General features: G+C 39.3%; 1 protein-coding gene across 5 annotated transcripts in view; it reads left to right on the top strand.

Annotated features, from left to right (window-relative positions):
• The window catches only part of galnt9 (polypeptide N-acetylgalactosaminyltransferase 9), a 111,446-nt gene that overhangs the window by 39,145 nt on the left and 57,319 nt on the right, over positions 1 to 14,982 (top strand). For 4 of the 5 annotated variants that reach the window (XR_003798045.1, XR_003798046.1, XM_029257037.1 and 1 more), the window contains exons 3-4: positions 2,670 to 2,836; positions 6,039 to 6,213. Coding sequence is in view for 2 of the 5 variants with exons in the window: in XM_029257037.1 (XP_029112870.1) it covers positions 2,670 to 2,836; positions 6,039 to 6,213 (342 nt within the window). In the remaining 3 variants the exon portion in view is untranslated. Of the gene's footprint in view, positions 1 to 2,669; positions 2,837 to 6,038; positions 6,214 to 14,982 lie in introns of those variants that run through there. The other variant, XM_018762344.1, reaches the window with a different exon arrangement.

Genomic DNA, 14,982 nt, shown 5'->3' with positions numbered 1-14,982 from the left:
TCAGACATTCAAAACAAGGTGACAGCTCCTTATGTTGCAAACATTGTGACTTTAAATATAATCTTTTCCGCACTACAACAAAGGTTTTATGTGTAAACCATCACTGAAAAGCAAACTGCTTATCTAAAAAATCAATCCCAAATCCAAGGTGCAACAAGGTGGGGATCCCAATGTTCAAACAAGGCTGAGTACTGAGTGCTAATATTTTTGTTCAAAACTTGATTAACCCTAGCCCTATCTTTAAAGCTGTTAGACCCCTGGCTGAATCACAGCTTCCAGGTTGTTTAGGTGATTTAATAACTTTGAAGTGTCCCAGTGACAATGAAAGTGATTTTCATTTTGAAAAAAAGGCTAGATTTTGCTCTGGCTCTTCCTTCCTAGTTATCAATATTGGGAGAAACTGTGCAGGTCAGAAAGATTTAGCAAATTTCGGGTAAGAAGCCACATACCATCTTCTTCTGTATGCATTGGTCAATGTGAAGACAATGGCACAGTGATTACAGCATATCTGGGAGATTTGCTGAGTGCGAAGGAGGCAATGACATGCTGAGCTCCATCTGGGGCCCTAATATTTCTCTGGGATGACTTACTGTGCCACTAAGACACATTGCAGCAGGCGAGCGGATATTCCCACTAACCCCCCTTGTGTCACCCCACCTTAGAGCATATGGCCTCAGCTGCACTCAGACGTGTGTCTGTGCGAGTCAGATGCCTGTGGCACACCACACATGTCGCTCGCTGTTGAAATGAGCCAAGCTTCTGTCAGAAACATGCAGGGAGACGTGAGACTACTAGTAAGCCTGGTTTCACGGAAATGAGGCAGGTCAAATCCAGCAGCAAACTATGTTTTCATAAACTATGTTAAAGTCACGAAGAGCTATATTTTATATAGCCAATACCAGAAGCCCAAAAATATGTGGTTGACTGATGTGTCTTTCTTCAGCTAGAAAATGTATTACTAAAGCTCCATGGCAATTGAAATGAGTTCTGGAAGGCTCTGGCAGTGTCTTGGAGCTTCTTGGACAGTGTTATATGACCAGTCCTACTAAATATGAGAAATTGTTTCTGTTTATGTTGTTATGACACAGTTCTTTTAGTTAGTTAATAAGTAAATGAATAGATAGATAGATAGATAGATATAACTTGGGCTTTGTAACTGAAGGATACCGATTCTCAGCGATTCTGCAAATATAATTAGATCATATAATCAAATAGTAATGCATATAAAACACATTCATATGTTCTATGGGAGAAAAATACCTTGAACTTTTGACCATTGGTATGAAATTCTACCAGATCAGTAGTTATTCTCATGTCTGTCAACATTTGTGAGTAACCAAAATCTGTAAAATGTGGTGTCATTACTATAGGTCTTATGACTGACTGGAGATATTCAAAGATTAGGGCAAGAAGTCTGACTTGCATACATGATGATGAATTAGTCCATCTTATCACTGGAGCACCTGCTACCCTAGTCCCATGGCGAAAGCAAAACGGATCTTCATCTGCCATCATTTAGGGCTGATTGCCTAAAATGAATTGAAATCAAGCAAATATATAGTACAGCAAATGTACTGCCTGTGTCACAGAATATGTCATCTGAAAGGACAATTTAAAGCAAATTTAGAAGTGCATTTCAATTTCATATTAAGTTATTTTACAAAATGTCCCCTGTGAAATGTGGAATATACATTTACTGCTAGAAAATATAATTTGATTTTTTGTATCATTAATCTATTGAATATCTGACTTTGGACAGAAAAGCATGAAGGCATGTGATTATTATGGCAGCACCCAAATTTCTGAGGGTGGTCTCCATTAACCTTCTGAAGAAGTAGATGCTGATTGAGTAGATGTGGTTACCATAGAAATCTGGCACCTTGCACAGTACGAAGAATGCTTGCTTGGCAACAGGAGATAGATGCGCAAACAGAGACCAGCCTACAAAGCTATGTAGTTATGAATACGGTGTGTACATGAAGTTACCAAGAGCTATGATGAACTGCAGGCCTTAAGTGATATCTCTCTTGTGTGTGTGTCACGATTAGTGGTGTAGTGCTATGGGACTGATTGTATTAAATGGCTCCTTTTAAACCAGAACAGAAAAATGGGATTCTATCACATCCCATTGGCCCTGGTTTCCACAGCACCCTTGGAAGGGACCTAATGAGGGCAGTGATGTGTTTCCAGGTTTGAACAGAATAACCCAGTCCACTTGTTCCATGATCTGGTGTTGTGCTTTGCAGTTTGTTTTGGTGCCCCCCAACCTGTCCCCCTAAGCCCAACCCTAGCCGACAGAGTGTGCTGAAACGCTATTGCTTAACAGACTCACAGTGAGACATTCATTTTGCTTGCAATCCGAAATCAAAGCATAGAGTCGTATGAAGAATAGATAATCTCATTTTCTTCCCTGGTGCAAAAGGGAATAACATGATAGTCCAAAATCCCCTGCTACTTCTACAATAGATAAATACAGACACAAACATTACACACCTATCACAATTCTGCACATGCTTACCTCCACATTTACTGCATTATGCAGAATCAAAGAGTAAACAATAGTTAAGGACACATAGGGCTCTCCAGTAAAGATGGGTTCTTCCTGTTTTCTCCTGCCTATGAACAAGATGGAAGTGTAAAAGTACATATTTTTCTTTTTTGTCTTACAGGTGCAAGCAAATAACATATCCAGATGACCTCCCTCAGATTTCCGTAGTCTTCATCTTTGTGAATGAGGCCTTGTCTGTTATCTTGCGGTCTGTTCATAGTGTGGTTAACCACACTCCAGCACATATTCTCAAGGAGATCATTCTGGTGGATGACAACAGTGATAGTGGTAAGTGGCAGGCTTATATCATTGTTTTAATTATTCATACAGTACTTATGAAAGCGTTATGCATCTCCGTCAACGGTTCTACATATTAAAATGCATTTTCCATCTTTCTTTATATTACCTATCAAATGTATTTCATGATGTTCCATAGATCCAGTGTTCAGAACTACTTCTTATGTTTTAAGAAATCTAACTAAAATAATCTGTCTTGTAGGGTTAGCAACATTTAAAAAAAAAAAAAAAAAAATATTGCACCAGAATCCTGAAATTCAAAACACTGGTCACAGGACAATTAAGATAGGAGCAATCCAAAGGAAAATGACTTTTCAGCATAAATCATTTACCTTCCACCTCTGCTCACACCTAGTAAAGTTTAACAGTCTGAAAGCAACTCTACATAGATGCCCCCATCATTACACTGTTCTGCAAAAGTAGGATTTAGTTAAATAAGGTTAACTATTTTCAGTTGTAACCTGAGAAACCACAAAATATATTTAAAAAAAAAAAATCCATTATTAAGTCCCTTAGCTATTTACCTCCTCCTAAGTGTTTTAAAGAAAGGGTCATTTATGTTTATGCTGTATAGTCCTAGAAAACTGCTGTTACTGTAACTAATGTAGAAATTCTGTTTAGGATGGACAATATTCACCACATTAGCTGAAATTTAATTGAATTTTCATTTCTATTTGGGAGATATTAATACTAATTTCTCTTGGAGGAGAACCAGAACACATTTTTGTATGAATTCTGTAATTCTGATGAGTAAATGTTTTATGTGCATACATGTTGAAAGAGGCTGCCCCTGTGGAAGTACTTTATGGCCATTTTTAAGGTTTGGGGGGGGGGGGGGGGGGGAAGAAAAATATATTAACTCTGACCCCTGTTGTATACATTATCCACAGGGGGTCCTGCAAGATTTATTTATTTATACCTCTTACAAACCTGCATGGTAGCCAGCATGGTTCCAGACACCTACTTGCTTCTGAAGAGATACAATGAGCTAAATTCTAACCGACAGTTGGCCCTCAACCACTTGGCACAGCCCACAGCCCAGTCTCCCCATGCTGGCCGGGAGGAGAGGTGCTACATGAATAGCATCTTGAAAGAGGACCAAGCGAGAGTCAACACCAGCAAAGTCCAGATTCCCGTAGAGATGTATAAATAGACAGCCAGTTATGCCGCCAAATGGTGAGGCCCAAATGCCAGAAGCGGCAGGGCCCACCCCTCTTGTGTGCTGTAAATGATTGGTGATGGTAATTTGTGCTGATCCAGAAGCTGCTCTTCTGACACCAAACCATTAACATGCAGGGTTGGCTGCTTGACCTTTTCTCTCTGGCCTCCTTGTCCCTTCTCATTGAATGTTCGCTTAGTGAAATGACTGGAGGTACAATAGGGCTTATTTGGGAATAATGAATCACACTGATATGGTCCTTTCCCTGCTAGTCTCTGTGATTCATTGAGCATGCTTATGTTTCTTTTGTTGGCCTTGCCTGGATGTTTTTCTGTGCACCAGCTCTTATCCTTGTGCAAATCACATTTTGTAATTTATTTCAAGGTAGCAATGAAACCTATGCCTATGAGCACAATGTAGCACTAATGTTTTTCCATTTCAACTAATACTGTCCTCATAATGTAACACGATGGTCAGCATTTTGCCAGACAGTTCAATTAAAATAGTTTAATTACATATTTAACATAACACTGAAAATGAGATTAAAATTTTGAAATGAAATTCAAGAAAGTTGTAATTAATAGATATTTATTGGATGTAAGCAGATCTCATTTTTAATAAATAACATTTGATTATGAAAAACCACCACCATGTTATATAATTTCTTAGGGGGATTTTAACAGACCTAATTTATTTTGATCGTCAGTTCTCTAAATTCATGATTGTATTTAATATTTTTTGCAGATGGGTGTTTGATTTATGGGTCCTATCTTTTTGCATCCTAATTTCTCTACATCTCAGCACGTATGATAGAAGCATGGTTTTACAACTAGGGTTCCAGAGGTCCAAATCCAACAGGTTTTCTACCTAAACCCATTCTAAAAGGGAAAAATGTAAAGGTAATTAAAATGGGATCAATTAGCATCAGTGGCGGATTTAGGCATGGGCGAAATGGTCAGCTGCCCAGGGCGGCATCTTACCGGGGCGGCACGGGGTGCCTGCGCAAAAAAAAAAAAAAAAAAAAAAAATGTGTGATCAGGTTTTTACCACTTATTTGCACATCACATCTGCACAGACCGTTCGGCGTATGATATCAAAGTACCCTCCATAATGTTTCGAATCACTTGTGGTACTTTGATGTTGTACGCGGCTCTGACTGCGCAGCACAGGCACTCTATGAAGTCGAACACACACACCTGTACTCTTACTAAGAAATAGTAGAAGGAGGGGCCGGGTTAGTTGACATCACCTCAGGGCATCCAATGGCGACACCTGAGGTAACATCTGCAGGGGAGAGCGGGGGGTTTGCCCAGGGCACCATACAAGGTAGAACCGCCACTCATTAGCATAGTAAGGTGAATTGGGCGATTCACTGCCTGGGTGGCCCATTAAACTACAGTTTAACTGGAATGTCTAGGTATCTTTTTCTGTATGCACTTGATGAAAAATGCTCAGACCCATCATCATAAGATGAATGTGAAGACATAGGGTCTTTTAAGTTAAATGTCATCAAAATAATAACAATAGATTAAACGTTTATGTACATGGAAATGACATATCAAACATTTATGTACATGGAAAAACACTTCTGAAAGTATCAACACTAGAAAAGGCATCAGACAATCTCCACTGAGACTGCCCGTTGAGATGTACATCGCTTTGGAGTAAAACATCTCCTAAATGAATAAATGTAAATGAGTGACAGGTGGTTGTGTTGTGAGGACAATTATAGAAAATACAGAAATGGCAGTATGATATTTGGTTATAATTAAAAGAAAACTTTTAGTTCAGGACTAAGGGGGTGCGGTGGTGCAGTGGGTTGGACCAGGTCCTCCTCTTAAGTGGGTCTGGGGTTCGAGTCCCGCTTGGGGTGCCTTGCGACGGACTGGCGTCCCGTCCTGGGTGTGTCCCCTCCCCCTCCGGCCTTGCGCCCTGTGTTGCCGGGTAGGCTCCGGTTCCCCGCAACCCCGTATGGGACAAGCGGTTCCTAAAATGTGTGTGTAGTTCAGGACTGGCCATCTCCTTACCTTTCAGTGGAGCTGAAGTTCAACCTGGACCAGTATGTCAACAAGCGGTACCCTGGCTTAGTGAAGATAGTGCGCAACAGCAAGAGGGAAGGCCTCATCCGTGCTAGGATACAGGGGTGGAGAGCAGCAACATCCCCTGTTGTTGGCTTCTTTGATGCCCATGTGGAGTTCAACACTGACTGGTAAGAAACAATTTTCATATTAGAGTTCTGAGGTATAGATTGCTCCATAATTTACTTTCAAACAGATTGTGAGTTGAGATTTTAGGGCGCATGCTATCTCAACATGTACACTAGGGGAAGAAAGAAAAAGACCTGAACTTTTTCAGATTTTTACAAATGTCAACACTGACAAATGTTCTAACATTTGGACACCAGGAAGCAAAAACCATTTTATTGTGTTGGACAGCAGTTTTTTTAAGTATCAGCATGATGTCTTCTGATTGGCCTGTAGGTCCATTTGATGTAATGTCAACCCTGGCCCCATCTACACCTATTTGTAATTAAATCAGTACGTCTATGGAATGACCTCTGATTTAAAAATGGATTAGCAATTAATGAGTTTTCCTCTCCATAATAGGAATTTCGTTGTGATTTATAGGCTTTGCACAGCAGCCCCGCATGATAAAATCACAGTATCCATATATCATTTAAGTAGGGCACAGTAAAAGGGAGTGGTGTTCAAGAAAAGTAAAGTAAGTCAAATAACATCCCCCATTCTCCTCGAAGCACACATCTTCTCCTTGTGCTTTCTCCCCTGGGGCCCTGGCTAAGAGGCTTAATGAAATAACTTCAGAGGGTCTCAACCCAATTTCTAGTTGACATCTCTGCTTATCAGAAAACAAGCAACACAACTGGTTGTAATTGGCACCTAATTTGGCCTCTGTCAAAGTGGGCAGTTTTGGAGATTGAGTGAGTTTTGAAAGAAGGAGTCCTGAGGCTGTCTTGAAATAAAAGGGAGCAGTATACCCTTTAATGCCTTTCTTTTTGTTGAGGAGTGTTTCAGTAATTCTATTACTTTAACTTAAAGTTTGAGATAATACTAGCATTAGTATATTAATTCTAACAACAAAATAAACAATAAGCCAACAAACAGGTCATCTTGGTCTCACAGTCCAATTCATTGGGTTTGTCCCAAAGTTCATCTATATACAGAGGGGCTTCATAAGCCAGACCTGGCACTCATATTCTCCGAAGTGGGACTGATAATTTAGAATCCTGGGGGGGGGTGGGTTGGAGGTCAGCGTTAACCTGCTGTCTACCACAATTACTTATATGGCAAGTACAACGAACAAAATTTAAATGTCTTTTCATGTTTATATTTAACATTTTAATTCACATTAAAACTTAACATATTTAAACTTTGGAACTTATATATGACTCCTAAATATAATATTTACATTTATTTTTCATATTTACTTTCACTTATTTATACATGTATTTGTTGAGTTCTTAACTCTACCTCTGAAAAATTAAGATTTTACACAAATTTTTTTTTTAATGTGTGAAATTTCCTGTGTGAGACATCGGAAATATGGCTGTTGCATGATACTTTGTGCTCAGGCCACACCTTTTGAATAGCTGACCAATGTTGGAGTGATATCCTTATAAAATATCAGATAAAAGATAAATAACTCACTGAATCATACCCACTGCTCTTTCGCTCTGATCCTTATCATGACACTCTAGGGTGTACAGTGCTATAAAGTACAGTGTTAAAGCATAGGGCGGTGAGCCTCAGATACTCATTCTGTTACTCACTATCAATAACTGTTGCTGTGCTGCAGGGCTGCAATGGTCTGAAGCCTCTCCCAGAAACACAAGGTACTAGGCTAGATGAGATGGATGGATGGGATCCCCTTTCTATTAAAAAAAAAAAAAAAAAACAGCCTGTTCAAGCTGCTATTCCATGCTTTTCCCAATTCATCAGTCTCCTTAATTAATGAGTAATTGACTAAAACGCAGTATGACCAATATATACAACCAACACTTGCGTGTAGTTACCTGGCTATATTCCTTAAGCTCTAGTTCCTTAAATAATTGAATCATTTGGCCCTAATATTGTATTTTATTTTTAAAATGTCTAATTTTATTCATGATCACTACATTCTATAAAACAATTAAACAAACTACATAAGTTCTGCTCACATGTTTTGATAAACAGCATTATACTGCAATAAATCCACATTACCAGCATACAGTCTACTCCTCCACTTTATTATGGCCTTTGACACTCTGTTCATTTAATTCTCTCTCAAAATAATTACACTTCTTCGGAAAGTACAAGTTCTAACCCTTGGCTAGCACTTGAGCTGCAGATAAATTTATATTTATTTTGTTTTTCAGTGTTGCAATCTCAAGCTATTAGTGAATAATGATTAATGAAAGTGAGGTGCCGGGAGCGACAAGAGGCTATTTCTGCTACTCCATGTGATAAAATACATAGATCAGAGCCTAGATCAGTGATGATGATAGAATCCTAAAGGGCTTTATGGACAACTATTTTCCATTATAGTTTTCTGGGGAAATGGGGACTCTGCATTCAAATTTTGCAAAAGTTAATCTTTTGCATCAGTTGTTCATCTCATATTGCAAACTATATTGCACATCTGATATGAGAAAATATATTAATATGTAACAATGTTGACATGGAATCATACATACACATTTTTTGAACTGCCTGTCCCATACGGGGGTGCGGGAGCCTACCCGGCAACTCAGGGCAGAGGGCATACACCCAGGACAGGACGCCAGCCCGCTGCAAGGCACCCCCAGCGGGACTCGAACCCCAGACCTAACAGAGAGGAGGACCCGGTCCAACCCACTGCGCCACCGCACCCTCCACATGCACTCGCTTGTCCCATACGGGGTCGCGGGGGAACCGGAGCCTACCCGGCAACACAGAGCGTAAGGCCGGAGGGGGAGGGGACACACCCAGGACGGGACGCCAGTCCGTCGCAAGGCACCCCAAGCGGGACTCGAACCCAGGCCCACCGGAGAGCAGGACTGTGGTCCAACTCACTGCACCACCGTGCCCCCCTACATGTAATCACATAATAACATATTAAAAGTGATTTTTTTTACATTTTGTTCATACTGAATAAGGACATTTTTTTAAATAAGGAATTAATTTATGAAGAGACAAAGTCCTACTTCTGTGTTCAAAAGTAGGTGTGTCACAGAGTAAGTAGTGTGCATGGACATTGACATATAACCTGAATGTTTCTGGTTGAAGCTTCACAAACTTGTGGGGGCCCTAGACTTTAGCTTTATTGGTTCCCTATACTGCCCGCCCCCCCAGCCCCCCTTCAAAATCCCAATATCTCTCTTGGAGTTTACCCCTTCAGCAAATCCTTAATTTAAATCACATCAGTTGAATAAATTTATACCATATTCGTGTGCTTCCTTTATGAGTATTTTTAACTGAAAGGGTATGCAGAGTAATTCTGCACAAGTTAGCATGCATGTGTAATTAGGAAGAAATTTGCAATAGGTGAGTTTAAAAAAGGCATACTAATGTATGCATTTCTCCTGCCTTTCAGCTCAAATAACAGTATGCATTGTTGAGGAAGATCAAATGTTTTGCATTTGCATTTTGAATTCAGCAATAAGCTTGAGTAGGAAACTAGCCAAAGCATCTTCAGAGCTCTTGTGCAGCAGTTCCCAGACATAGTACACTTGTGTGTTGCTTTGGTTTCACTCTGGTCAGTTACTTCTATACATGTATTGCCCAGGTTGCCTATGTGTACAAAAACGTTTGCCTGGAAATGTGTAGTTGATCTATTTGGCATTACCAACACAGTTGTGACATTGTAGCACAGTGAGTAGCACTGCTGTTGCTGCTCAGTCTGTGTGGAGTTTGTATGTCCTCCCTGTGTCTGTGTTGATTTCCTCCCAAAGACATGCTGTTCAGGTTCCCCCCATAGTGTGTGAGTGACACAGAGATAGTCAGTTTCACTGATGTATGGATGAGTGACCCATTGTACGTATTGTATTTAGCAGTATAAGTCACCTTGATGAATAAGGTGTGTGTGGGTTGATAACACTACATAGTGTTCATTGGAAGTTGCTTTGGAGAAAAGTGTCTACTAAATAAATGTAATATAAGCTAAAATTAGAATGTGGAATGACAGTAACTTCTGAAAGAGTTGCTTCAATATTCTTCTTACTTTAACAGCTTTACACTGCTCAGCCCATAATCAGAGCAGCAATTGCTAATGTGAGTTGTGTAATATTCTGTAAAAAATGTCAAGGGTAACTGGGTACCTAGCCTTGTAGAATAAATGGTGCAGTGACTTCAGAATTAAATATGTTAGACTGTGAGGAAGATGAGACTCCTCTTACTTTTTTCTTGGGGCAATAGTTACTTTTCCATACTGCAGTGGAAAGGCTGTCACATTCATCTGAAAGAAATGTTTCAGAGGTCTTACCCCAAGAAATTGCATTCACTGGTATTTGTCCAAGTAGGATAGATCAGTCATATATTTCAACTTGGATTGTGATCTTTTTTTGTTTTGGAGATAATCTAATATTGTCTAGGTAGTTTTACAGCAATGTTTTTGGTATGTTCTGGAAACAACAGATTTCACATCCTGCAGTGCAAGGAGCACAGTGATCATCTCAGTACCATTATGTGATAATTTTTACTTGCAAGGAGCAGCATTATTCCATGTGATAAAACTGAAGTCAATGGGTCATATGTTGTCACTGGTTGGTTTCAAATGCAGAAAGATAAAATTAACCTCCTGCTGTGACAAAGTAAGATGTCAATCAGAAGTTCTGGGCAGAATTTGTGATACTATCTGGATAGGCAGAAGCAGCATTAAACTTTCATTTAACCAGCTATAGACTGAGTCTTCAGGCTGAATGTGCCTTTCCTGAATTTCCTCTGCACTCATTAAAGTGATTTTCAGCAATATTTGTTTTTTCTTGGTTTTTTTTTTTTTTTTTTAAAATTCCAGTTTACACACTCTGAGCTGCAATTTAAGGGAACAATTATGACTGTCTGGGGTATTAGCATATGTTATCAATACCCAAATCAATTTAGTGATGTGGACATGGATATCTCTTATGCTAAATATAATGTAAAATACTGTGAAAGCAATTCATAACCCATTAAGATTTGTAACAAATTAATAGTGAAAAGTGGTGAAACTGAATGTACAACTTTATTATGCCACAGTTCTGTTACCTACTTCCAAAAATGCTAAGACATTTTACACCACTGCTATTTCTATGTTGGGTTCAAACATTATTAGTCCATTAAATGAAAAAAACAGCTAAAAATAGAAGCTACAGATTTGCAGTGTATTTCACAAAAAACCTACAGTGAATAATAAAATGAAAAAGGACTGCATCTTGACCTGCTCAACAGTGTTCCCTGAGAAGGAGAAACAGAGGAATGAGATGAAAAAAGGGATTCAACTGCATGTAGAAGTGCAGCTGAATCACTTTCTCCACCTCATTCCTCTGTTTCTCCAGCCCAGAGAACAGTGTTGTCTTTCTCATGGTATCCACATTGTCCAGAAAGCATCAAATTTACCTTTAAGGAACTACTGCATTCTTTTGCTGATTTTTTCAAAGTTATTAACTTAGAAGAAAGACAGTGTTATGACAGATATAATAAACTTTATGAAATGGAAGATGAGTGCAGCTCCCCAGCTAAACAAACAAACAGATATAAGAGAAACATCTGAAAAAATAAGGAAAAAAATAGAAAGAAAAAAAAAAACAAGAGTGAAAGATGGTGCAACAGAAATTTAAGGCAATTACATTTATTCATTTAGCTGATGCTTTTCCCCCCAAAGCAGCTTATAATGTTCAACTACCTAAAATTATTTACCCTTTCTTCCAGCTAGGTAATTTCATTGGAACAATTTATGGTAAATACCTTGTTCAAGCATACTACAGCAAGAGGTGTGATTTGTTTCTGTCAGCAATAATCACTATGCTACCAGCTGTCCCCAGTTAAAACTTCAAAAGTACATTTCAGAATTTCAAGGCATTTTCTAAGAATGTTTTTTCTTTGGTTCAGCATTAGCAATCGTTTAATTTGTATATTGTCAATTGGCATTTACACCTATTTTTGCACATTTTGGGAGCCTACAGACTACAAACTGTGGTCCTACCACTTATACATTTTAGACAGGGATTTAGTTATTTGAAAAAAAAAAAAGATTAAAAAAAAAAAAAAAAATCATCAAACTCTGTAATTTCTTATGGTGTTGTTTAAACCACTTCTTAGAGCGAAAGAGACAGACAGGTATCCTGAGATATCCGTCACGCCCACAACCCCACGCCAAATGCCCGCCACTGTTCCTAATGAGAACAGCAGGGTATAAAGAGGCCAGTCCGGCATACTTGGTTGTTGAAACCTCTTCAAGTGAAATGGCATCTATTGGTTGTCAGCAAGAATCAGCACCTATGGCCTCGGCCTTCGAGATCCCCTGCTTTGCTCCTTTGACCTCATCTCCAGTCTCATCCCAAGAACAATGTCTGCTCATCAATTGACCATGCCTGTCCTCGATAATGACTTTTGTTTGCTCCTTGTTTGTGATCTCAGTAAAAGAACCTGCAACCAGGTCCGCACAGATTCGTTATCCTCACGTGATCGACACTGACAATATCCTCAGATTCTGTTCTGTGGACACACACATATATATTCCACATAAATATCAAATAAAATCCTATATCCGGACAGTATCAAAATTCCCACACAAAGTTGTTCAATCTTGTACCATACTTCTGGTATTTGTATCTATTAACAGTACAATGAAAAGCTTCTGACTTTCTGAAAGTGACATTTTGCTAAGTATATAGGCAAATCTGCAGATTTGAATATGCTACATATAAACATTCAATATCCTCATACTGAGTGCATAATCTGTTTTCCCTGTAAAAGAGTCACCATGCTGGTTTATTTAGCCTAAGTACAAACTGTATTATGATCCCATTTTGGTAAGTGAAGTCAGACATTTATTTGACAGTGTACTTGTGAAATAAGTTAGATGCTATTATCTGATAATTCATTTATGTTCAAGCTTGTGAAGGACAAAGTTTAGTCATGTACAGAAGCAGCTTTAGAACATGGAAATGAGTCCTCAATAAAAAGCTTGCAATCATGTGTGCTTTCATTTCATATAAGGCATTAAGACTTCAGGCCACTATATGCATTATGGGTACAAAGAATACGCAAGACATTTTCATTATATCCTCACAATTTTAGACCTTGCTGTATTAATCTCAAGTGGGCCAGAATAAAGCAGAACCTCTAGGCAAGTAAATATAATTCATTGAAGCCCATGAGACCAGAAAGTTGTATTCACAGTGAAACAAAAAGGGGCGAAATAGTTACTACAACAGCATAACTGTATTCCCTACAAATTTGCTAAAACTCACTGCAACTTAAATCAGTCAGCTGTTAATTAATAAAGTAATAATATAAAATGATGAATAGCATAGATATATGCAGGGAATGCGCTGAGAGGCTTGAAACCATGCAAGTAGGAGCAATGTTGAGAGTTCATTTCTGTCAAATGGGATGCTGGATTGTTCCTCGATTTATTCATAGTAAATCTTTCACCTGATTCCCAGGAGAAGCGTTCTGTTCTCAAAGTGCCATTTCCACCTCTTGCTGTCAGCGGGCTTCACAGAGCATTTCTCTCAAGGACATGGGAAGACAAGTGGTGAATTGCTGGTGAGGAGGCTGTTTGAAGGTCAGCATGCACAGCATCTGCCAGCTGCTGCTGCAGCTTCCCATGTGACATGTTCTCATCTCCTCCAAGACAGTTGCATGAAGGAGAGCTCTGGAACACTGAAACCAACTTACATGTTTCCAGCTCTTAATGAGCAAGCCTTGTAAGCTCATTGAGGCACTTCTTGATGAGATATTATGCTGGAGTAATTACTGTAGATAGTATGCAAGTGTCATTTGCCTAGTAATATTTTTTAAAATCACCACTGGTTGCCTTCAGGAGTTTTATGTATAATACACACACACACACACTTTCTGACCCGCTTATCCCATATGGGGTCACGGGGAACCGGAGCCCAACCCGGCAACACAGGGCGTAAGGCTGGAGTGGGAGGGGACACACCCAGGACGGGACGCCAGTCCGTCGCAAGGCACCCCAAGCGGGACTCGAACCCCAGACCCACTAGAGAGCAGGACTGTGGTCCAACCCACTGCGCCACCGCACCCCCCCCTTATGTATAATAATCAAAGTTAATTAAATATTTCTGTCACATGTTTTGTGTGCTGTGCAGCCATAATTTAAATATCTTTCAAGCCTATTCGGTTCACAAATCATTTAATTTTTTATCCTCTCATCATTTAAATAGCCATCGGTATCAAGGCAATACTGTTTTGAGGAAGCTAAGAATGTTATACATCATAAATGACTATACAGTGAGCGGACTCAAACATACAGGCAGTCCCCGTGTTATGAACCATGCCTTTACTGACCGGAAGTTAATTTTTTGTTGCCCTTAAATAACCAAATGAAAACTTCATAATTAAGCCTATTATTTTAAAAATTCAAGTTACTGTACTTACAATGGTTCGTAATAACAAACGGGCACTACTAGGCAACGCACATCAAAACATTGCGCATCTACAGCAGTTCATCAGCTCATGGGCAGGGTGCGTAAGCCTGAGGTAAGACAAAGACTTCCTTCTTTTCAGTCAGACCACGTTGCTGTTAAGTGTCTCATGTGTTACTGTATTTGGCTTTAATTTTTTTGTTTTTACCCTCCTAACCATGGCACCAAAGCGTAAATCTGATGCAAGTGATGGTGATGCATCAAAGAAAAGGGAAACGATTGCAATTGAAACTGAAGTGGAAATAATAATAAATAATAATATATTATAAATACTGTAGTTGTCACAACCACGCCCCCACCTCAACCAGCAGCTTCAGTTGGAGCAGTTGCCTATAAAAGACATTTCTCAAC

Source organism: Scleropages formosus, chromosome 12 (assembly GCF_900964775.1).
Source record: "Scleropages formosus chromosome 12, fSclFor1.1, whole genome shotgun sequence".
NCBI classification, from domain to species: domain Eukaryota; kingdom Metazoa; phylum Chordata; class Actinopteri; order Osteoglossiformes; family Osteoglossidae; genus Scleropages; species Scleropages formosus.
This window is presented reverse-complemented; position numbering and strand designations above follow the sequence as displayed.